Below are 26,031 nucleotides of genomic sequence, written 5' to 3'. Positions count from 1 at the left end.
ATATATGGGACGCGCGCACTAACCACTGCGTCACCAGCGCCCCAATTTGACTAATTTCTTAACACTATCAAACTTGAGTCTAATTAAGGATTCGCAAAACTATTATAAAACCTAGTTAAAAATGTTTTCTGCTCCGTGTTGACTGTGAAGGTGTGGCAAATGAAGTTTTGATTAACATCTTCCTTTTTTGGCATTGACATTGTCCTTGTTTTAAATGTATATCTTCTATCTGTACTTGATAGAGGTTATGAATTGGATTGAATTGGTATATATCAATGTACAACAATGGCAGAAGAGAAGCGTAGAGTAAACCGTATGTCATCTCATTCAGAATCCGAAAATCCTCCTGAAAATTATTCACAAGAATTGGTCACTGCATGAGGAGTAACAAGAAGCTTTGCTACCTATAACATAGTTAGCAGTTAGCACACACATCCTATGTCACATGACGTGCCTCTTTTTGAGTTCAAAGCTTAAAAATAGAATAATGTAGAAAATACATCAGTACCTGCTCGCACTAAACCTTACAGTCCAAAAATAGAATAATGTAGAAGACACAAAACTTCCACATTTGACAATAATCATCTGTTGACAGTTGGTGTTTGGAATTAATTCAACAATTTCACAATACATTTCTAGCACAACCGTGCCAATTCAATGCCAACATTGTAAAGTTTACATAAATCACTATTGGTTTCAATTTGTGTTAAAACTTGAACTTTTTAATGGCTGCTTTTATGTACCTAAGACATTTAATTACATTAATAGGTCGTACATTTGTTTGCCATTGGTTTTAATAAAAAAAAAAAAATGCAATATACACAACAGGGGGGTCCTCTAGGTTCTGTTCTTGGACCAATCTTATTTCCATTTGGATAACTAGCATTGACTCCTTATTGTACATGTCCAGTATCATTCTCTATGCTGATGACACTGCTCTTTATTCTAGTGAAGAACCCATGTTGCTGCTCTAAATCTACAGCCTTCATTAAACTTTCTTCAAAAAAAACTTGAATCTAGGCCTCGACACAAAGACAGAATGTATGTTGTTTTCAGATATTTTTATTGATAAAACACACAATGACATTATCTAATCAAAACTGAAACTAAAACTGGGCTTTCTTTTTAAGAAATATCTTTTATTTATTTATTTAGAGAATTGCTAAATGCTAAGGAAGTTTTCCTTTCCCTGTGAGATTAAGAGGATGGGCAGACAGTAACACTCCATACTAAGAGTCATTTATAGACATAGTTATTGGACACTGTTGTCTACTTTACCAAAAAGCTGGTTGGCCTGCTTTGTCAGCTTGGAGAGATCAGCACTTATATTTATTTATTTATGAAGCTCTTTAACAAACCCCCCCCTATCTTTCCACCATGCTTTCATGAAATGTAGGTAACCATTCAACGTGTTCACAGTCATGCCTCACTTCACGAGAAGCCCCCCCCCCCCCCCCCCCTGCCCCAGATTCTTGGAGTTGGCTTCAGAGAAAAAACATTAAGACCTCTTTAATACCACTGAGACAGTCCCAGTGTTCATATTCTTTATTTATTATTTTATTTGACTTTTTAAAATTCCTTTAAATTTTTCAAAATGACAAGTTTCCCTTGTTTTTGTCTTGTATTCTTTCTCTTGATCTGCCTGTTATCTTTTTCTATCACCTAACTTCTGTCATCTGTAACTAAACACCGGTTAAGGAGGACTCTCCTTTTTCTCTCAGGATTAAATAAACACAATTATGATGACGCGAAACACATAATTGTATTATATTTATTTACACCATAGTACTTTTTTATTTTTTTTAAGTCCTATAATGCAGCAGCAAGGCGTAACATAAATGAGTACCTTCTTATAACACTGTCTACCTTCTATTTTATATCCAAACCCACACTATCAGATCTTCTTCTGTCTTTTTGAGTTCCCAGTGTTTCACAAGATTCAAGAAATTCAAGATCTACTTGTTTTTTTCTTCTTTTAAATGATGGTTAACAATGCCATATATCATAGATCATATCTTATTGTTGGTTTGATCAAACGTTGTTGTTTATTTGGTTTGTAATATCATGATCTATCCTGATCTTGTTTTGTCAAACACTTTGGGCTTCATCTTTGCATCAAAGGAGTTAAATATATTATTATTATGATTATTTAAAAAAATGAAAACGTACTGTTTAAATAAACTTCTGCACTTTCATGTGTGATCTCTGATATTTAGGTTATTTTCTCTCTTTATTGTAGTATTACCATATATATTTATTCTCTGAGGTTTCCATACACTGTAAGCTATTTATCAAGGTCGAGGTTAATGTTATCCCTGAGGGGCAATTTGTTACCAACCAGCAGTGAGTAATACACACAAAGAGCAACACACTGCTGCTGCTGCATGTCCCCATTACCAGCGCTATAGGTTTCTCATTGGTTTCTACCATACTCTCACACAAGTGGGTTTATTATTTTTTCAATATTCTTGTGTGAAACAAAGAAATAGATGCATATATGAAAAAACCAGAAGCAAAATGAAGATAAAACAATAAAAAACCCAACAGACCTGACCGGGGGCACTGGAATCACACACAGACGTTGTGTAGTCTCGGTCCAGCTCTGGTGCGTTGTCATTTTGGTCTATTGTCTCTATAGCAACCACAACCCTGGTCACAAGATTTGGATTGTCTGAAAAGAAAAGGAAACAGACATGAAACGTTCAAACTGTCTCTGAATTTCCATCATTTGTTACCTCCTCACTTTTCACTTTTAACTCCAGGCCGTGCTTTGGGTGACAAATGACTCTTGCGAGCTCGGCTGCTCATCGTGCCCGGGGCCCAGAAGGGGCTACGTACCCCTCTGTGTGGCGATGACTGTGATATTATGCCACTGCTCCTGCTCACGGTCTAACTCCATCACCGTGCTGATAAAGCCTGTGTCAGAGGCGATGCGGAACAGAGCCTCAGGGTCTGACTGGGGATCGATGGAGTACCTGAGATACAGAAAAAGAAATGAGACAGAATGAAAAGACGAGGAAGGAGAAGGAGAAGGGAGGCCTCAGTGTGAGACTAAATGATTGAGTGGGGGGTGTAATAAACCACCTGATGTTGGTGCCTTGCCCCGTGTCCGGGTCTGTAGCAGAGACCCGGCCAACTGAGCAGACAGGGGGGCAGTTCTCCGACACGTCCAGATGGTACCGAGCCTGGGAGAATCGAGGCGGCTCATCAGCGTTAAGGACCATGACCCGGACTGTCGCCTGGTCTTTAAAGGGACCGTTCCTCAGGTAACGGGGATCTACTAAAGGGTTTGCAACCTCCACGGCAAAAGTGTACGAATTGCGTGTCTCATAATCCAGCAGCTGTTGGATAAGAGAGAGAGAGCAGTTAAACCAGTAGTAGGAAAATAACAACCAACATTACATATCAAGATACTGGGTTCAAGATACAATGTTATCATGACTTTTTTATTATTATTATTGTTTCTTAAAAAAATACATGAGATTGAATTCAATTTATGAATAAATATGATTATTTTATATCAATTCTCTGACAATAAAAAATATGCATTTGCATCATTCTTACTTATAAATATCAGTAATATTTAATTTTGAGGTTGTATAGTTACTAATAAAACAGTACATTTCTTTATGAAAAGAAACAAAGATAATATTTTATAAAAATATTTTTTCTATGTTTTGTTTTAAATAAAATGATTTTAATGGTAACAACAAGAGAACAGTAATCTAAAATTTTGTGAAATCCAAGAGACCCAATTAAATGTTAAGGCCTCCTCTTCTTCAAAACCAGCCTACACAGTAAATTAAACCAACAGAAGATAACATATCCCTTTTGTCTCTAAAATCAGTGTTCCCCAACGCTCATCTGCAAATTCAGCTAGTCAGGAGGGGCTGGTTGCCGAGCTGTTATTACCATTAGCTCTCCTTGTTGGTCAAGGCTTTGTGTGTCTTGGGTTGAGAATTGTTTGGGTTTTTATTGTCAAATTTTTGGGAGACAAATATTCTGTAGTAGTCATTAAAACTAATTAAAACAGGGGTGCAGTTTCAGCTTGTTAGAACAAGCGCACCAAAGTCAGAGTCTGTATCTCTCGAATGCATTAGGTGCTGGTTAGACTCCATGCCTACCCAACTCTCTCCTTCCCACGTTTCCTGTCTCGCTTCAGCTGTACTTTCAATAAAGGCAAAAAAAATGTCCAAAAAAAATTATAATAAAAAAAAGAAAACTAGTAAAAACACTCATAGATCTGCTCCTGTGCAGACACAGGATGTCCAGTGAGGGGGCTACGAGCTGAGCTTCCAATAACATAACTAACCTAAATAATTGATTGTTGTCCAAAAATGTGCTTATCATTGGAGGGTAACAAGAGTTAACTTTAGCGTGTACCATTTGTGTTGGGTTCAACCTATTTTTTCTCTCTTACAGAAAAACTCCCCTTCCTCTACCAGCTGCCAAAACAGTGATTGCAGTGGAAGTGGGAGTGTACTCCTACGTGTACTTCGATTGCAAGCAGAAAACTGCAGACTGTTTCTTTTTCTGCTGCCTGAAAGGCTGCTACATCCATCTGTGTAAATAAATAATATAAAGTTTTTCAGCATTATAGATGTACAGTAAATATGTTTATTGGGCCCATCATTGACATTTGATTGATTTAATTTCCCAGCCCTATAATAAGCCTCATATTTCACGTTTTATCTCACTAAATAAATCACACACAAGATCCAATTTTGTGTGTTTTCCTTTTTATCCTAAAAATGTTTTGGTAATAAATCCTCAGCCTCTTCTTTTCTCACCCTCCGCAACCGTTTAATTTATTATTTCACTGAGCAATAATTATCTTTGAATGCCACAATGCTGTTAAACCCTTCAAGTTGAAAAGACAAACTCATGCTGGCTGCCTCTTACATGGCCTTCTCACATCAAATGACTTACAATTTTTCACCAGCCTCTCATTAGCTCATTGTTGCTCATTAATTGCTTGCGCAGAGCCTCGGGAGTTTGAACCTGTCAGCAGCAGAATGTGTTTCAGCGGGGCAACAAAGTGTTTTAAATGACCAAATCAAATCCATTTGCGAACTGAGACCAAAGCGAATTCCTTTCATTATGTGACCGTTAAAGTAAATCCATCTCCATGTAGCTGTCTTGAAAACTTGTTGTTAATTTCCCCTCTCATCTCTCACCTTGTTGAGCACAATGACAGCCTCTTGGTCTCTGCTGGTTATGTTGAATGTTTCGGCCTCCTCGGCGTCCAGGATGGTAAACTCCAGCTGTGCATTTTCTCCCAGATCGGGATCAGCGGCGGTGAGTCGACCCACCTCCACACCTGGTGCTGCCAGCTCCGACACAGAGAATGACCATGCACCTGCAGAGAAGATAACAGGGAACATAATGGATCTGAGAGCGTGCTCTGAATGATGATGAGGTGCAGCGGCATGATGGTGTCTGGTACAATTTTGTGTCATTTTGTGGCTTTTATTCACACATTTCAGGGCACAGTTTGAAGTAGTGTTTCTTAATTTATTATATTATTTTGTTAGTCTATGACTAACATTCCTACTAATCATCGACTTGTATAAGAAGTGGATGTAGCCTCTTTATACTCCAGTGCCATGCTCAAGGCGGGAAGCTCAAACGCTGGTAAAATGATGGGGCGCCACTATAAGTAAAGTAAGTAAAGTAACAAATTGTTATAATTTCATCACATCTCAGATCTTTCTTTCAGATCTGTCAATATTCCAAATTAAAGTTGAATTGGATTACACATCAGATAAAGAATAAAGCTAACATAAGCCTAGCTAAATGTCAGCTGGTTTCATGACATCAGAAGAATTGTTACTGTTAACAAGCTAACACAACTGTTAAGGTCTTTGCACACAGAGTCTGTTTTTTTCAACCGAAATTGTTGCTATATATCCGTTAAAAAGACGTATGATCTCATGTAGAATTGCATTCTGACTCCAAATTTTGTTGGTCTTAAAACATGCAACTGCATCTGTGTATTTTGAAATCACTTTTCAGTTGCTGCAAATGTTTCTCCCCCTGCATTATGTTTTTGGGAAAAGGTTCAATTTTTTTTTTGCATCTGTCCAAAACGTTAGGACAGTTGTTTGACTATTCAGAGCTGTCCCTACCTCAAACATTCTGCCAGCCGCTGCTCAGGATCAATTGCTTTGCGGAGATTTGTAGTCTTTATTTTCATGTGTGGTTTCAGTATAGCGGGCAGCGTATCAAACTGGACCACTTACATTCTGAAATACACCTGGAAGTGATCGGGATAATTCCACAGCTCTTTTATTGACAGATTGAACTCTCATCGCTCTTGTCTTGTTTTCAGGAGTGGATGGACCCAGTGTTTAACTTTTTCTTTTTTCAAGGAGTAAGAACCACTAAATATTCTTCACTAATTAAAGACAACTCATACTTCCAATTAATAGAAAAATAAACGCATCAGACTTGATGTGCAAGGTTCCTGTGCATAATGTTTTAATCGGATTGCAGATCCAAAAAAACAGGACTCAGTGTCCTTTAGCCTGATTACATTACCTTTAGCTAAGACCCATGTGACATTCTTAAACAGCAATTTTAGTTAGAAAGTCTTGAATGAAAATTAGCTTGTTCTCAAAAACAGCTAACATTAGCATTAAATCATAATTAGCTGACAAAAACCAATAGCTATAAAGACATTTGTACTCTGACAGCAGAGGAAGTAATGTTAGATAATAACGGTGAGCCAGCCAGCGTTATGGGCTACCTTGTGTACTTCGACACTCTATCTGAGAAGTGGATGAAGGAAAAAATTCCCATCATTTTCCCAATCAAAAAGGACTAACTCAAGGTATCAAAACTGGATTTCAGAAGTATGGGGTGCAATGCGTCTTTGATTTCAGATTAAGGAACACTTAACCCTAACTTTAAACTTCATCTACAGTGTTTCTCTATTATTACTCATTTTAGTGATTTAATGATAAGTCTACATTTAATGAGTCAGTGATCCCAGTAATCATCCCATCTGTCCCAAATTCTACTCCATTAACAATTCCAAAATCCACAGTGGTCAGCCCATGTGACATCTTATTTAAGGGGTTGATATTTAGTCTTAATTCCTTTAACAAACTCTATATTTATCCTTGCCAAGCTGCAGTGTAGAGATAGTACAACAGCAATGTGACACAAGCGACTGTAACTTTAGTAGATATACTCTTAATAGAAGCACCTCAGACTGCTAAATCCTCAGGTTTACCTAAACTTTAATATATTGTTGCACAGAATATAAATACTGTTAGGTTTATCCTCATCCCTTACACTGGCAATGTGGGAGGAAGGGGTCTCTCTCAGGTAAGGAGAGTTAGGAGAGGAGGAACATTTGCAGCAACAGGAAAGTGGTTTCAAAACACACAGATGCATTGGCATGTTTTAAGACCAAATGGATTTCATATTTTTGCTTTTTATTTACTGAGGAGTCAGGTGCAGAATTAAGGGTTGCAACATAAATGTCTGTATTTTCATTATCAGATTTAAAAAACACATTTTCTGACACCACTTTAGTCTCTTGGACCTTGTAATTGATATCTTTCAGTATTTTCTACACTATTTTCAGACCAAGTGACTGAGATTACAAGCAATCCCGAGCTGCAGCCGTTCTACAGCCCAGCTCTCAGGATGGCACAAACAAATCCACAGAAGGGTTGCCAGCACAAATAAGACAAAAAAGAAACTGTGTAATTCTCAAAGCACTCGCAAAGGGTGAAAACAAACCCTTTATGGCTGCCAAGCCAATAGAGTCTCAGCGCTCCGGTGCTATTTGCATGTACTTAAATGAGGTAATATGCATGCATGTGACACAGAATTGGCCCTATTCAATGCAAACGAGCCTCATTGCACAGAAAGTCCAATTAACAAACACCAGCGCTAACAGCCACACGCAAATAGAGGGAAATGATTACATCTTCAGAGAGTTTCTGCTAACTGAAGCATATTCAAAATTGGTGTCACATCCAGGTTTTCCGATGAATAGTGTAGCAGAGCGAACACATCATGCCAGGCGAGCTCCTGACCTGATATCTAGAAGCCACTGACACTGTCTTGATGACTCTGTTCTTGGCAACTATTTAGACTTTGCCACCTTTATAATTATCATCAGGCACATAGCGAGGAAAATGGCACAAACATTGCTGCAAAGCTTAATGAGTGCATTTGAACGGTAATATCAACAGCCATTCTGAATCAGACCTTTAGACATGCGGAACAGCGACTGCATGTGATGCACTATTTCAGGTGCTACTATCATCCGTGATCTTTTGTTTCTAATCTCACCCCTTTGTCTATTTTCTAGATTAAATGACTCAACTTTGTTACTCGGATTTACTGTGAACCGTGACAGTGTAATATAAGTTTTTATTCTTCTTATGTCCTGCATAACTTTAAAAAATTGACATGTTACTTTGTTTTCAGGCAACTTCTTAGTCTTATTAATGATAGAATGAATCAAAATGCAAGCTGTTGTAAGAGGAAGCCACAGTTTCTGTTTAATCTGCATATTAACCCTATTGTTTCACATAACATGCAGTAATTAGAGCTTTAAAGCTTTAAATTAATTGATGTCGGTTCTTTTTATTAAAACTTAGGCTTAGTCCACAAGTAGGGTATTTTTGAAAACTGAAGTTTTCCTCTGTTTCAAAAATAATCCCATCCACACACTCTCAGTTCTCATAAACATTTTCGTCCACATGAAAAAGCAAAACACTGTTAAGGCTGTCATCAGCATGTCAAATAAACAACGTCCTTGACATGCTAACCTTTTCTTGCCATTCCTCTGCAATCTCCATTTCATTTACAAAGTTGTCTTGTCAGGCGCCTCTGCTCATCAACATAGTGGGAGAGTAACTGTGTATGTGTAAGCATATAAAAAGTCCAATTAGCAACATTAACACCAGCTCTAATTTGGTTACGTATCTCACTAATCTCATGTAAACAAAAGTGACAGCGTCGCACAATGACGTCAAACGGATGAGAAACCGCCGCACAGTGTGACATTACAAGCCCAAAACTCTGTTTTCATTACTTCACATTAAAAGGCTTTATATGTGATTTTTCACACTTAAATATAATATAAATCAAGTATATCCTCTGAAAATAACTCTGTGAGTCATGACTGTCTACAATGGGTGTAACACCCGAGTCCCACTGTCTGTGATGTTTTCAGAGTTTTCAGAGTCCTATCTTCACTTTCTTTACATCGCCTGGACGACCGGCTGACTCCTCCCCTCATGTATAAAAGTTGTTTAATTGAGGGACTAGAGAAAAGAAGAATAACATACTGTACTCACTGCTTAACTGTGTTTCTGGATCACACTCATTTCAGGTAAATTTACATGCAGTGTGACGATACGAGCATAATAAAGATTGCTAGCATTAGCATGCTAACACAACAATGCAGCGCGAGTTGTTTTGGTTTCATGCTGGAGCTCAAGGGCGACATCTGCTGGATCAAAAAATCGCATATAAAGCATTTAACACCTTAAACAGAGTTTCTGAAAATCTTCACCCTGGAAGGAGTTTTCCAAAATGTGCATTTTCAGTGTAAGAAAGGCAAAAACACACAGAAAAACATTTTAAAATATGGGCATACGTGTGGACTAGGCCTAAATCGAGAGCTTGGCTTCTTACTGAGTTTTTGTTTTCTGTTCTTATGTTACTGTTTGTTGTTGATTACATTCTGTTCATTTATCAAGCATGGATTAGCAGTCGGTGATCTGTGGCAGATCAAGTGTTTTTTCCCCCTGCATGGTATCACATGATTCAACACTTGTGATGCTGTGTAGCAGCTGCAAATGCAAAGATATGATTTCATTTTAGAGCAACCCTTCTCTTCTGTTTGTTAATCATTGAAATCCTCCACATTATGAAGATCATTTAGAAACCACACCCCGAGCATTCAACGAGCATGCTAAATGAGCCGTTTGTTCAAATCGCTGCGTTATTGTCAAACAGAAAATAATGAGCTGCAGTGAGGTAGAGATGGGGGGAAGATATAGTCAGATATTAGTAAATAAATAACACACAGATGGCATTTGGAATTATTAAATTGCCTCTATAAAGCCTTGTATCACAGCACAATATATCAAGGCGAGGAGAGGGGGCTTTAAACATTAAGATGAATGGCAGAAAACAGAGACTGCGAGAGAGAAGAAGAGGGGAAGAAAAAAAGAAAGAAAATCAAACAGGAGAGGTGGTATATAGAGAAATGCAGTATATGTCTCCCAGTGTTAGACACATCGTGCAGTGATTTTACTGTCTATTGAAGCGGAAAGCACTGAACTTTAAGATGAAATATTAATAGCAGGGTACAGGGAAAGGCTTGGACAAGAAAAGGCGGACATGATCTTTCACTCTTGTACATCAAGGCACAGTCCATTTCAATCAGAGGGACCGAGAGGCTGTGTTGGTATGGATGTAAATGGCAGTCATCCAGGCAGAGGTTATGTTATACCCGCTGATGTATAAAACAATGATTAGGTTGGGTGCATGAGTAAAAAGAGCAATATGAGAGTGACAAGCTGTTTAGCTGCTCTGAAGCTTTTATCTTATCTCCCAACCTGCCAAGGCAGTGAGGACCCACAGGAGGCAGAGAATCTCAGACTGCTGTCACAAATGCCATTACTAGATGTTTAATCATTTTAATCTTCAGTCACACACATTCTGCAGCGACAGAGACTGAAAGCGTCTGACAGTAAAGTGTTGATGCGATAACAGGCGGTGCTTACTCCGTCTGAAGTGAGGGGGGTTGTCGTTGACATCAGTCAGCCTCACAGTGACGGTGGTGGTCCCTGATAATCCGCCCAGATGCCCCCCCATGTCTTTGGCCTGGAGGATGACCTGATACTCATCACGAGTCTCCCGGTCCATGTCAGGTGCCGCTGTCCGCAGGATGCCTGGTGGGGGAGCACAGTGGGACAAGGCGCAAGAATCACAACCGCATCAGATTTCAGAGTGACACAACGTCTCTGGAAATATCCGTCAAAGGGAGTCAGACGCTTTACATTCTAGATTTAGGACGTGAAAAACATATGACTCAAGGCCTTCTTCTTTCTCTGAACTGATCATTTATAATGTGAGTTAAATTTTTCTTATGCATGTGCACTGGGGGAATTGTCTTTTGTAGATGCACAATGTTATTAATTAATGAATGAATTCCTGACAATCACCATATTCAGACAGCAGCTAGCTTTGTTTGAAATCACACTTCTAGTGAGAAGCTCAAATGTTAAAAGGATGTTCTACTACTTTAAATCAGGTTGTGTTGTATACATTTAGGGGTGTCTAACAAACTGTTATCATTTCACAGTTTCTCCATTCATCAGCAAAAGACAACAAACAGTGAAAAACTTGATGTAAACCTACAGCCATATTTCAAGTTAAAACAGCAGATTCAATAACCTTTAAAGGCTTTATATGTGATTTTTCACACTTAAATATAATATAAATCAAGTATATCCTCTGAAAATAACTCTGTGAGTCATGACTGTCTACAATGGGTGTAACACCCGAGTCCCACTGTCTGTGATGTTTTCAGAGTTTTCAGAGTCCTATCTTCACTTTGTTTACATCGTCAGGACGGCTAACACAACAATGCACCGCAAGTTGTTTTGGTTTCATGCTGGTGTTCAAGGGCGACATCTGCTGGATCAAAAAATCGCACATAAAGCCTTTAAGCAATGGTCAGATAACAGACAATGTTAACAAGTAGTTACTTCCTAACTTGGGATTGTTGACCATGAATTGGGGAGTAATAACACAGTTTGGCAGCATTGGTCGATTACATGGGCTTAAATTCCTTGCTTACATAATGTTGTCTGGGACTTTGTTGAATGCCAACATTAACTGATGACTATCTGTGACTGATGAATTTCCAAAAATGTTATCTGTCCTTCGTAGCTCTTTAGACTTTCACCATCAATTGTTCTATAAATAGCTCGTTATTCAGGAAGCGGTGAAATAAGAGCGATTGTCAAATATTTACAATTCATACAGCCTGCACACGAAACTACAACTTGAATTCTTATGATCAAAATGATTGTGCTTTCCACCAAGGCAGAGGAAAATGACCTCCATGTGAACATGAGGAATGGTCTGAGCATTCAAGAAACATCTCCCATTGATCGGTTTTATTTACTGGAGTAGTGCACAACATGTCTATTGCATGAGAAACGTATGGATGGTAATAAAGGGTTACCTTTGAAATGGAGGCATGCGTCAGCCATAGGGCTTGTTAAAACATTGGAGTTTGATTGCATAAGGCATAAAACCATAAAGTAATGGGTTTTTTTTCAGCCAGTGACCATGGTATAAGCAGGATAATACCCTACCAGTTGTATATAAACAGGAAATAATAGCCTCAGCGGGACGTGATGGTTGTGGCCACCATACAACCCATAAATTCCTGATAATGGACAACTCGTAGGGCTTCATCCCTTACTTATCCACATTGGACATATGGAAGCAAAGGCATAACTTGTGATTTCACAGCAGGCCAATGGGATTTATTGTGTGGAGTATAATCATCAGAGGCGTTTTTATGGTAAACAGCTTTGAGACCTGTCTGCGGATCCACAGAGAAATAGTCCTGGCCCTGAGTGATGGCATACACCAGCCGGGCGCTGTTTCCATACGTGGGATCATCTGCGTCCCTGGCTGTGACCTGGATTATGGACGTGCCTGTGAAAGAGAGGAAGCAGCAGAGGTGAGAGGTGAAATGGCCCTTTTCAAAGTAAAGCAGTTAAAGCTGGCGGCAGTTTAATAAGCTTAAAGTGACACTCTACCCATCTGTTTTGAATACCAAGTGCTTACATCTGTAGGATTAAAAGGATAATGCACCCTTCTGCGCTCTATCTGTAAGCGCAGTATCTTTGAAACAGTTATCTTTTTGATGAAAAATTACTTCAAACACAGTTTTCATGTTGAGTGTTTGCCCTCAAATCTCCACAGCTGTGCCAGAAGAAGTGTATTTAGTGCCAGTTTGGTGACAGTGTGGTTACTTGAAACATACTGAGATCATGTCTGGATAGTAGTGTTTTAGCCACATTACTAAAAAGAAACTTTGGTTTAAATGGGCATATTTAGCAATTTTTGACATTTGTTAAATATGATATGTTGCTGGTCATGCAATTTTAAAATATTCAGAAAAAGTTGTTGTAACTATTATTTGGCTGTTTTTGTGTGATGACTGTGATTATCGTAACACTTCAAGTAAAGGCCAATCCCAATTTCAGACCTATTACTAGCCTGCTGTTGCTGCAAGTTTTGATAAATGAAGGCAGTTCTCAATTAGAGGCCCCGGTGCACTTAATGTTGAAACAGCTTGCAGATCAAATATAAGGAGAAAGAGCAGACAAAAATGAAGAAGAACTTGTGCAGGACTTAGAGATGATTTAGCTTTAACCAGCTAGGCAGGGCCACAAAATGATCCTGCTTAGGGCCCCCAGATGTCCAGGGCCGGCCCTGGCTGTAAGACAGTCTAGAGTTGAGTTAAAGAAAAACAACCAAAATTGACAGCTAAGACATTCTGGTACAGTATGTTTACACAGCGCCATAAGCCAGCAACTTGTTACTGATTATATTAACCGTGGTCTTTCTTTCTCCCCCAAAGTGCAGCAGGTAGGCAGAGATGTCGAGATTCTAATTTTGTATACAATATTCTCTTTCCCATCTAGGCTGTGCACCAGTTTTGTGAGAAAACATTTAAAGGCCTGTCTTGTAGTCGCTTTCCCGAATAAATGCAGAGTTGTTTTATAGACTGAAGTAAATATAAGCCTGGGCTACTAATAGAGCTTTCTCCTGCTTAGTCACTTTCTGTGTAGTCACATCCTTGGTCTGCAGAAAAGAACTGACATGCTCAGGAAAAAATCCATTGCCATTTATTCACCATGAATCATTGTGCAGGGCAGGAAGTGCAGATAGTCTTTATTAGTTAGTATTCAATACAATATATCACTAAGGATTTAATTAAAAAAGGTGTACGATAAGATATTTTTAAGTACAATTATGCTTCATTAAGAACATCGATTTTTGTTTTCGATATTTAGTTTTTAACCAGATTGTTAATTGTAAAGTAAGACGGTTAATGATAAACCAAACTAACACTTTGTTGAGTGAGATATGGAACAACTGCAAAAGATTACATGATATCATATTTTATTATAGAGTTTAGTTTTATATATACCTCAGGTAGGATGAAAAGTTTATGTTGAGTTATAGCACAGTATTTCAGTTGATGCTTATTTTCATTATAAATATGTCAAATTTGGACCACGCTGGACTTACTTAGGCTCGTTGCTTGCTACGTTTGGGTCCAATTTTAATATCTTGGCCATGTATTAGTCAGTTATTCAACCACTTTGGTTCAGACTTAAATGTCTCAAAGAGGACTTTCATGCTTTGTGCAGACATCTATGGATCCCAGAGAGCGTATCCCAATGACTTCTGTGATCCCCTGACTTTCCCCATAGTCCCAAAATGACATTTTTCCATAAGATTTGATGTTAACTATGGATGGATTCCCATGACATTTGGTGCACACAAATGGTAAATGGACTTGCCACAGGCGTCCCACATCACTTGGGATCATATTAGCACAAAAAAGAGAGACATATAACCAAAGACAGACCAGCTAGCTGAAGTGCCACATTGGGTGTTTGGTTACAGGGACAGATATACCATGAAACATCCATGTTTTAAAAAAACAAAAGCCTCATTCAATAAAACAAAGGTCTAGCACAGGATATCAGGGCTTTGGCCAAATGGATATATCAGCTGGGATATTTTTGTCTTTTCATAAAGTTGACGCAATTGTCAATGGAACTTTTCGTTAACTGAAAACTGAAAATTTTACATGCGAGAGTAAACTTTCAAAATGTTGAACTCTTAGTTTTGATAATGGAATACTTAGTACTTGGCATCAACTTAAAAGAGAATAAACCCCATTGTTAACCATTTTCTTGCACAAGGATTTCACGGAGGTACAAAAACTGTATATGTTGGTTGCGATGTGTAAATCTTGAATTTATTTTAGACCAAACAAGTAAAAAAGTTCAGAGTCGATATGCAATCCCCAGATCCATCTTTCAATTTAGCACCATAATTAGGTTAAAACTTATAGTGGCTCAGTAGTTTTAGTTGCTACCATATGTTTAGTGCTACATCCCAAATGTGAAGAAATTACCAAAATAAACACTTTAATTGCGAAAATATCAAGGGTGTTCTCCAAAATGTTAGAGTAAAAGCTATGTTTATTAAACCTAAGATGAAGGAAACTGTTAATTATCCAATCCTGAGAGAGCTAGCCCAAGCTTAAGGTCTGCTTCAATGAAAGCCAACTGTATGAAGCTTGTTAGCACGTTTTGTAAATTAAATGAAGATACCATCCCTTCTCCTGAGCCTAAAGCAGCTGATAATTACAGGATGCCCTTTCCTTGTTCTCCCAATCAGTGTCTCGATGGTCTTTGCCAACAAAAGGCTTTGGGACCTTGGTTGGACGTGTTTTCCTTCCATGATCACTAGCGAATCAAAAGTAAAATACCACCTTACATCTCTTTTACACACAGTAGAATTGCTAACAGATCAGGGCAAGTTTTTTTCCGTTGCTCTTAGTTCTTCTGCCAACGGGAGTTACTTTATTGCATGGAAACTGTTTGCTGAACCGTGAGAAAAGTTTCCTCTGCACTTACTGCACATTTAAGTTATGTTCCCTGGGCACAATCCTCTAAGGACCTTGAAAGAGGAATTTCACAGGATTGCAGGTGACTGATGTAGAAATTATTCAGTTGAAGCTAATGATGATATTTTAAATTATATTCTGCTAATGCTGCTTTGGTGGATTCCCCATTGAGATAGTCTTCATTGATAGCGCATGTATCCTTATCACTGCTCCTTTCACTAATGAAAGAAACGATGTGAAAAGGAAGTACTTAATGTGCAGGTATATATTCAGAACTGTCAGAGTCTATACATCACAATTTCCTGCAGGCACAATATCTCATTCTCTGCACTGTCAACCTCATATGTGATGCAGAACACATGACCCCAAATGTGCATGACTCATGAATCTATGTTGAGTGGATGATGAGCAACAGATTTGCAAATGGCCAGTTAAGATTTGTACAAATGTCATTACCTCCTCAACACATTCAAATATTTCCAAGGAGTTTAATGGCCAACCACTTGGCAACCAATACAAGTCTCTTTTGACCACTTAATGTGACCCTAGTGTGTTCTAGGCCTCTTTATGATTAGAGCTTTGGTTAAGGTAAAGTAGGCATGTTCATGTTACATGTTTTAGATGTCTTCTCCTGTTTGATTGTCTGTCCTGCACTGATCTGTTTCACCTGTCTTACGAACCCCTTTCACACACAAACTATTGACATTTTTTTGAGACAGTTTCTGGACATTCAGACCCTGATGTTTTCTGGTATTGTCCTTCACACATGCACCTTACATTGGAAAATTATTATAATGGCTATTCTTCATTGGTTGTGTTGGTTGTGTCTGTCTGTGCTGCCCACTAATACCTGTTGTGTTCACACATTGCCTGACCATCAACTTTATACAGACTTTTCACTAGTCAAATGGAAGGGAAAAGTCTGTATGATATTGTGGTATACTGATGTGGTCATTTATGTTAACACATGCAGTCCACATTTAAATGTAGCGTATGCAAATATTTCCAGACTACCTGCAGTGTTCACACATTGACTCACCTTGACTTTGTGCAGACCTACTGCTCGGGGACAGGCAGTAAAACAATAAGCATGAAACTGGGGTGAACAAAGTAGGCCTTTTGCAATCATACATGCACCACATCTTGCATTACCTTGCATACCTTGGATGTTTGAAAGGGGCTATTAGTTACACAGGGCCCTCATTATCCTTCCTTCATTGTGTTTGTAGTCCCTATACTCTCCATGTCTGTTTCCAGTTTATTAGAAGCCCTTTACAGAGTGCGATTCTGCAGCGGCGGCGTATGGGAACTCCTCTGTCTTTATGTCTTTGTGCATTTATATTGATTTCACAACAGTTTAATATTGGTGTACAAGTCTGTGAATTCATATTGTGTTACAGCGTTGCAGAAGCACGACATGTAGACAATATGCACATACACACACAGCGCTGTTCCCTCCCACTACTCCCCTGATTACGCCTTTGTGACCATCATAGTGAATGAATGGGGTGAAAATTTGACCCTGAAATCCTGTAGAGTGAGTTTGGCCGAAGATCTCATTACCCGTTTTCTTTGACTTAGCCATGCCTCATGTTTTTTATTACCTATTCTTGCTTCGGACTGATCTGTGCACCAACCTCTGCTTTGAGGTAAAGATTTTGATTCTGCTGCTTTGTGTCTTGAGCCTGTTGAGTGCTTTGTTGTTTGTCACTGTTGTGACAGCTAAAAGCTCGCTTCAAGTGCCTACACAGACTCAGAGTAACCTCAAAGCATTTGACATTATTGTTGCATGTGTTGTTCTCCATAACATTGCCAGAATTAGAGGAGAGCAACACCCTGCTGTAAATAAACAACCCTGAGGAAGAAGATCCTGCCCACCCTGCAGATTTCTTGATGGAAGAGTCATCCCAGACAGTATTTGCCTAAATCCCTTCAAAGAAGACACAGTGACAATCCCAAGAAGTAGAATAAAATAAAAATCATTAACATGTAATTTGTTCTCATTTATTTTTTTAAAGAAATATACATACAGAAATGTGTATTAAATTGTTGTTCCAATAATTTACTAAATTAATATATATGTGCTGTACCAATTCAAAACTTGATAGCATTCTGCACAACTTCTTGAAAGATTGTTTAAAAAAAAAGATTATAAAAAATTCTGCAGATCTGCATGCAGAATTAAGCCGGTTTATAATTAACGTCCTTTATTACAATTGTGTGCTGTGGAGGATGATGGTAAGACCAAGTCCTGATATTTTAGAAGGGAAAAACAAAGATTATGCTTTCTTATTCATTGTTAACTCTTACAAGGGCTATTCTGTCTTTACTTTACAAAACGGAAGGAGACAGTGTCTCGCTGTCCGTATAAATAAACAGTATCCATGGGTTCTCAATAGAACCTCCTCATTACGTTCTTGATGAGACCCTATGAAAATGAAAGCTCTAGTAGTTGGGGTGCGGGGTTGTGTTCTTTTAGGCATCCCGAGAAGATGAAAGGTGGAGGGATCCTCCAGAAAGGATTTTGGTTTGAACCATTACCCCATGGACAGGTTCTTCATGGGATGCTCTACTGAAGTGGTTCACAACTGGTCTAGCTTAAGGATCCACCACCAACTCTTTAATGAGAAGTTGCGACCTACATGTCTGATATTTTTAAGCCTATCAGATGTATTTAATGAAAAAATAGTGCAGTTTGGACCTCAGATGGTACTAAACATGTGACAGAACAAAGAGATGGAACAAAACACACATATTTAACAAGTTTTTCATAGACTTCTGGATACAATTTTTTATCCATGCACATTGGCACATTGACCCACTTTTGGGTCCTGACCGATTAGTTTAGAACGCTGTGTCTATTGGACAGTTTCACAACATGGCTTTAAGTAAATCTCTATTTGATGTGTACTAGGTAACATCATCTGAAGCAGGGACCTTTACAGAGGTTTTTGGAGGAATTCAAAAGGGTTCACCTTTGGGAGTAGGCCTTTATTGTAGTTACAAGTTGAAACAGCCACTGAGAGACATTTACTTTGCTTCATAGATCAAATATGATTAGGACAAAAGGGAGTTACAATTAAGAGGCCAGAGCACAGCATGGATTAAGTGTTTGAACTGTTTTTATATTTCATTTTGGAAAGCTTCCATGCATGGTTGGAGGCCATGGCACTGCACCTAAATTAAAATTTAATTCAATTCAATAAAATCCCATCATTTTAACCTGTGATATTAAAAAGTTTGGTTAAACGTTGAAAGAATAAAATACTGACTTCAAACTCACTCTTTGACTTGAGCAGCAGTTCTCTCATTCTAATTCTTTGCTGCAGCTGTTGATTTTCTTCTGAAAAAAGTGCTCATCTGGCCTTAAGCACATATTAGAACTTGTAACTCCAGTGGGGTGAAGGAGGTTGACCTGTTTTTTAACTTGCCTGTTGCCATGGTGAACTGTTGTATTGGAGCTCCATTGATGATGGCTTTTTGTAGTCGTCCAAATGCTCTGAACTTGGAGTGAAAATAGCCTGACTTTCGATTAATTTAGGTCAGCTATTCTGCATGCTAAAACCAGGAATTTCCAATCTGAGGGTTCAGTATTTAAGAGTCGTTAGTCTCAGAGTTTGTTAAACCCGCAATCTTGAATCAACACCACTATGTCAGTATTGCCATTATGAGATTTTACCATGTTGATATATGCATTAAGCACAACATGTTGCTGTATCAAAATGCAGAGATGACAACGTGGCTGTGAACTCATGTCGTTTCAGAAGTAATAAACTCTATATTCTTTTTACACGACTAGAATATGAATACTCAGATATGATTTGCAAAAATACACATCATAAGAACCTTGAAAAATGTTGTAATGGATTAATTTAAAAAAAAAGGACTTTCATGGCTAGAACACTTAATGCACAACAATAGTGATGTGTCATGCTCAAAAGATGCGGCTCTGAGAGCCGATGTTTTGTAGTGAATCAGAAGAGCCAACTCTCATCGAGTGAGAGCCGGCTCCCAGTTTTTTCCTTTCACTGCTTAGCTCTCACAGTGGGTTAGCCCCAGCTCTGCTCATGGCAGAACTTTGTTTTGATTGGCCAGCATGGCCAGTAACCGTGCAGAAAGTAAAGGAATTGGTTGTAGCTCTTTGTTCAGTCATGGACCGAAAATTTCTAAACCTCTAAACCTCTTTGATGAAAGAGCTACAGGAGATGCTGCTAGGAGAAATCCTACAGCTGATGCTGTAATGGAGGTGAGATCCTATCTTGAGGATGGTGGCAGGCCAAGGCCTCAGTCTTCCCACGCCTGGTGAAGGTGATGGAGGGGAGACTGTGTATTGTGGCAACATTTGTTCCTTCCGAGAGAATCTTCTCAAAAGTCAAAAGTTTGGGAGTCAAAAGAGCCGGCGCTGAGGGAGCTGAGCCAAAAGAGCTGAACTTCCCATCACTACACAACAATCCCACAATGTAATGCTGCACTTTGCAACTGAACTCTTTCTAGAGCTCTAAGCAGTACGCTGTGAAGCATGTGTTATATAGACTTAATGACCAAAAATCACACTAACAAAACCAATTCTGGGTAACAACTGGCAATAACCATGACAGGAAACCATTGACGTAAATAGGAAATTGTGTTATTGACTATTTCAGTCTAAATAGTAGTTTAAACATGTGGTTAAATACTAGATCTGGGTATTGTCCACAACCTCACAATTCGATCCGATATTGATCAATATGCTTCGATATCGATTCAATATTACACAGAGGAGAAATACCCAGATAACTACTCACATTACCTTCTTATATTTGTTAAATAATAATGTGTTTGTATAAAATAAATGTTTAAAATAAACTGACTCAGAAGAGCCCCCTAGTGGAGAGGGGTGTCATTACAACTTAAAAAAATCGATCTCAGGATTTATAATGATAATGATGATGATTAATAATTGCAATGCATTGATGAATCAATTTTTTACCCAGCCCTATTAAACACAGTGGTCCAGCTTTGCTAACGTGACAGTGACTTGGCCGCCACCTGGACTTTAGTAAGCACAGTCGTCAACCCTAAAGAATTATTAACTAAACTTACTGACCTGACTCAACATTTTATCATTTCCCTTAACTTTTTGGTTAGCTCAGCAGACTCTGTGCTAAACTGTAACGTTAGCCTAGCTTCCTCCTCCTTTGTAATCTTAATCTGCCTATGAATATGTTTACTCTTAGCAGATAGAGTTCGACACCTGAACCACTTGCAACTCTTTTATCAACAAGCACTTGTAAAATCAAAGTGTCCTTACTTTCACTTTCTTAATGTGAGGTTAATTTTAAAACAGAGTTAGCTAACCAACCTCAGAGCTCTACAGTTGGTTACATTAGCCTAGCTACCTCCTTACTACTCTGGGGCTTAATAAACACCTTCCTCTGAGCATGTTTGCCCTTCAAAGACACCCTAGTCCTTCATAAACAACAGACAAAGTCCTAGTCTATTTCCTTCAACTTTCTCACCCTCGGTCGGCCCAGCTCTTCAGTCATGGGCACGCCCGCACAACTGCTCCTACTGCCCCTACAAATCATCACGCTTCATCTCAAAATTCAAAAACAACTGAAAAGTTTTTTGTTTTTTTTGCCCTTGTCGATTTGACAATCATGCCAGTCTTCTTATATAAAAACTGGATACAGAGAGCAGATCACCAATTGCCCCAAGAGTGATTAATAAAGTTGTGTGAATTGAAGATGAGTTACTTCACTACACACAGATCGCTTCTCAGTGCCTTAGCCTACTTTGCTCACACTCTGTAGCAGTTATCTTGATCAATGAAGTTGTGTCACATTTCTCTCAAAAACAGAAACGTTTTTAGCGGTTCTGTCACCATGCTTTGATTCCTCTCTCCCTCTCCCTCACTCTCGTTCTCCGTCACCACGCTTTTCAGGACACCTCTCTTATGGGGCTGCAGCCGACAGAGGGAAGGCTCCATGGTATGGTTTGAAAAACTTTGAAACTCTTATTGCCAATTATATTGTAGCTTCCCATTGTAGTAGAAGTAGAAAATACAATAGCAGACCAGACAAATATACACTCTAATACAGCAGCTTGCTTAAGTCAGTCCATATAGTAATAGATAATAAGATATAAATAAAGTTGTCCTCCTATTAAATATTAGTATATATTGTTAGATTCTACGGTTTTAGATCAAGATAACATGAAACTGTGCAGCTTACTGTCCTAAAGAACACTTTACCCCAGTAATGAGTCTTGAAGTCCGGCAGTAAGTGACCAGTCAACATGAATACCCCCCAATCAAAGCAGTCTAAAACCGGGCCTGACTTTGGTTAATTCATAAACAAAGAGTTAGCTCAAGAGGCTGATAAACATAAAAACAAAATGGTTCTCTTTGTTTATTATTTGGACCATTTGCTCTGTGCTGTTTAAAATTCATTCAACAAAAAAAAAGAGGTTTAGATTTTTGAAGGATATGTTTTGCATTGATTCAACAAGTAAGTGAGTAACATTAGCCTAGCCTTGTCTGGCTCTTTATAAAGATCTGTCTTTTGAGAATTAGCTGCTCGAAGCTGAAAATGTGAAATCCACAAGCTTACTACTTTTTAACCTGCAGTCCCATTACAATAAAACTGAACACTTGTCTCTTTGTTCCCGTTTGAGTGTTTTCTCTGTGCGGTAAAAGTTCAAATAAAATCAAAAAAGATGTTGAACTTTCTTAGTCACATATTCTTAAAAATATTTTAGAGTTTCAAAATCACGTTTTTTTTTTGTCCTACCAATGACTATATTCATCCAATCTATCACAGCAAACGAGCTGGCTTATAGGGCATTAAATGTTTCCAAACCCTGTTGGCTTTCCATCCTGTTTCAAATTCTTCAGAGATTTCCCCCGGATTGTAGAAATGTAAAATCTGCCCATCTGCTTTAATTACAAGGCATAGTATCTCCATGTTTGTCAGGGTTTTTTTTTTTAAATTACCTACTTAGTCCAGATATTTTTCAGATGGAACAAAAGAGCTGAGAAGGAACACAAGCACATTCACACACAGAGAAGTAGACAGAAAGAAATAGAGAAAGATCAGCTGTACTTTTGATTACAAAAAAAGCAGACAGAGCAGCAGAATCGCTCGTTAACCGACACATTTCTCTGTGGTTCAACAAGTGATTCTTATGTGTGCTGTAGACTGTCGCTGTGCTGTTATTCCTGGGTAGTTGGCTGGGGATTGTCTGGGAGGGGTTAACATACTCCTGCATTACTGGCAGCTGTAAATGCCAATCAATAGCCAAAACAAGTGACCCCCAAGTGACCGTTTTTTACAGGAAAACACGTAAACATGTGGAATAAAACAGCACTCCAGCAGCCGTTTCATGGGAACTTTAAATTGCATAAAGGTGACTCAGGGGTTTTCTGCCCAGCAGTTATGGAAAACAAACATTGTGTTTCTATAGGGAGAAGTGAATTATTTAACAAGATAAATATTTCAGATACAGCCTTACTTTGAGTTTTCTGTGAAATTGAATCCATTGTAAAGAAATTCAGACTGACCACACTACAACTAAACCTTGTGTTTGAGTAAAGTGTCACTGTTGTGTCAGTGTTGTACCTATGTTGGCCATCTCCGGCACCGTGGCGACGTAAGGTTCATTGGGGAAAACGGGCGGGTTGTCGTTGATGTCCTGGACTCTGATGATGAACTGAGAAGAAGGCTCAAGGGCTCGGCCGGTCTGACGGTCTGTAGCCGTGGCGATGAGTCGGTACTGGTCCTTCTCTTCGCGGTCCAGGGACTTGGTGACGTGAATGTTTCCTGTGTTGCTGTCGATGACAAACACTGAGCCCACTCCCTCTCCCTCCAATGTGTACTTAGTGCGTCCGTCTCCCCTGTCCATGTCAGTGTGAAGCTGCAAAATAAAAACATTATTTTTAAAGCCTTTTTATTGTAGAGTGCATAAACGTAGAGCTAGAGAAGTAAAGTGAGAAGATATAACAAGAACCAGACACAACGCAATAAAACGTAAAAGTAATACCTTAGGCCAGCCTTTCCCAAACTTAAGACTGCCCGCTTTGAAATACAAAATTACTCCGGGGCCCGTTATAAAAAATTACAAACTAAAAATTATAGACTACATCTATAACTTTCAGTAAGGGTAAAATTATTGGACATGATAACATAATATTATGGCAAAATAGACACAAAAGTTTACTAAACATGATGTTCATGAATAGTGATGACACACCTTACAACCAGTCAACAATGAGTCAACCCCACTTAAAGAGTTGACTCATGGTAAATCATCATTATTGTGATATTTATTTTATTTTTAAAATTGGTGGAGGGCTTTTCGCGGCCCACCTGCAGGACCCACACTGCCCACCAGGGGGGCGTGGCCCACACTTTGAGAAGCACTGCCTTAGGCTATACGACTAAACTACACAACTTACAGAAGTGTAAAAAAAGAATCTACATTTCACTCGATAAACAGACGAAGATATAACATGAGATGAACAATGTCTAACAAAACCCTCTGATGATAACAGACAAATCAATCCATTATCTGAGTGTAAAGAATCATCATGCTAATAACAAAGAGGAAAACAAACACAAAAAGGAACTTCAGTCGAAATCGAGTGATTGTTGTTTAGCCTTGTTTTTTTTTAAACTCTATGTTTTGTGTACGTAATGTTTTTTGGTGGGAAAAAAAAAATCAAAACAGAAGAAAAAACATGGAGTAAGTTTTACTGGCTGACTTAATTAAAGGACATTTAATCAAAAACAAAAGGGTATGAGATATTCAATCTCTGTTTACAATCTCTCAATAAAATAATAAACATCTGCTCTTTTGGTAAAGTTTCTCGAGGTTACATTTTTTGTAAATTGACGCTATAAATAAAGATTGATGATAGATTTTTTTTTATAAATCAATAAACCAACGACAAAGAAGGCACCCCACCGCAAGCAAGACTGGTGGATAAGTCAGGTGTGTTAGGCCTAATGAGAGTTAAGAGTGTCATAAAGGTGGCTCTTTTGACCTGGATTGAATCACCATGGTAACTTGTGATGCACACCTAACCTGCTCTAGCCCTCATGTATCACTATGGACGTTTTTGTCCATTTGGTCAAAAGTTTCCTCTTTATCTGGCCATCATTTTTGCTGTGTTAGTGCATATGGCACACATTTTTGTAAGGAAGTCTCTTGACACATTTTGGAATGCTATTTTTTTTTTTAATAGATCAATAGAAAACTGTGAAACATTAAGTCACTAAGGACAAAAATGTCCACTTCCAAAAAACTGCTATAAAAATAGAACAGATTCATATTTCTTTCTACTTTTTTCTGCATACATCTCTTAAACAACTTCAGCCCTGCTCAAAACTATCAAATATTGAATAATTATCAGGAATTTCACCCTTTGGAAGTGGACATTTTTGTCCTTAGTGACTTAACAGGGTAGTAAATTAAACTGATGCCTGATGGCTAGAGGAGGTTACCGTATGTTCAGGTTGTGATTTAAGCGTCGTCTTTTGATCAACTCCTTCTGATGTTACGCTCTGTGAACAACATGTAAGGTGATAGGTATGCAAACCTGTTGAACTGCACACAACAAGCCTGGCAGTAAAACAACATTTTTCACATAACATCAGCCATTAAAGTCACAGTAGTCTTTATGCTTGGTCCTGATCTCCTGCCAAGCCTGTTCAAACCTGCAGGTATAACGGCTACAATGATGATTATAGAATTGATAAGTGCTTACTCAATATTTGTCACAGTTTGGTGAATAAATGTATTTTACTTTGATAATAAATTGTATCATAATAAAAGTTTAAGAGCTCTACAATGTGGTGAGAATTGAACAGGAGGCCTTTATAAGGACTACACAATAATTATCCGCTGCACTCTACTCTGTCTCTATCCTGATTTGCAGAAGGAGATTTGAATTTGCTTCAACAACTTGTAGAATCTACAAAGCAGACCATTACTTTAGTCGATCTATTTAAACTTTAGTTTCCTTTTAAAGAGAATATTCCCATCAAGATACAGAATTCATTTGACCACAAACGTCTGGCCAAGACAGCAGCATAAAAAGTTTCACACAGAGCAAACAACAGACTCAGGCTGCAAAAAATGTTCCTTCAATACTTTTCAAACACAGTAATTTTAAACGATACAGAACAGAACTTTAAAAAAAAAAAAAAAAAAACGATCATCATCATCATTTTAACGTAAAGCTGCTTCCAAGCACAAAGAAAGAAGATTGATGCTCACAGTTTGACACATACTGAAGTTCCTCAAGTCCTTTTAGTGTCTCATTAAGACACAAAAGTTTGGTT

The 26,031-nt window shown here is 38.4% G+C and overlaps 2 protein-coding genes across 6 annotated transcripts in view; one reads left to right on the top strand and one right to left on the bottom strand.

The window, feature by feature from the left end:
* Positions 1-26,031, top strand: part of LOC132956355 (sex comb on midleg-like protein 2) — a 486,888-nt gene that overhangs the window by 175,993 nt on the left and 284,864 nt on the right. Inside the window, exon 16 of one of the 4 annotated variants that reach the window (XR_009666017.1) lies at positions 11,442-11,593. The exons of 2 other annotated variants lie outside the window; for them this stretch is intronic. The gene's annotated coding sequence lies outside the window, so the exon portion shown is untranslated. Of the gene's footprint in view, positions 1-9,071; positions 9,224-11,441; positions 11,594-26,031 lie in introns of those variants that run through there. One more of the 4 variants, XR_009666016.1, reaches the window with a different exon arrangement.
* The window catches only part of LOC132956335 (cadherin-24-like), a 52,351-nt gene that overhangs the window by 6,073 nt on the left and 20,247 nt on the right, over positions 1-26,031 (bottom strand). For both annotated transcript variants that reach the window (XM_061029716.1, XM_061029724.1), the window contains 7 exons: positions 23,308-23,602; positions 12,592-12,711; positions 10,761-10,928; positions 5,178-5,359; positions 3,085-3,341; positions 2,839-2,975; positions 2,550-2,671 (listed from right to left, as the gene is read on the bottom strand). In XM_061029716.1, the coding sequence (XP_060885699.1) occupies positions 2,550-2,671; positions 2,839-2,975; positions 3,085-3,341; positions 5,178-5,359; positions 10,761-10,928; positions 12,592-12,711; positions 23,308-23,602 (1,281 nt within the window). The remainder of the gene's footprint in view (positions 1-2,549; positions 2,672-2,838; positions 2,976-3,084; positions 3,342-5,177; positions 5,360-10,760; positions 10,929-12,591; positions 12,712-23,307; positions 23,603-26,031) is intronic.

This window comes from Labrus mixtus, chromosome 3 (assembly GCF_963584025.1).
Source record: "Labrus mixtus chromosome 3, fLabMix1.1, whole genome shotgun sequence".
Classification (NCBI taxonomy): domain Eukaryota; kingdom Metazoa; phylum Chordata; class Actinopteri; order Labriformes; family Labridae; genus Labrus; species Labrus mixtus.
Note: the sequence above shows the minus strand (reverse complement) of the source record. Positions and strands in the feature narration are given on the sequence as shown.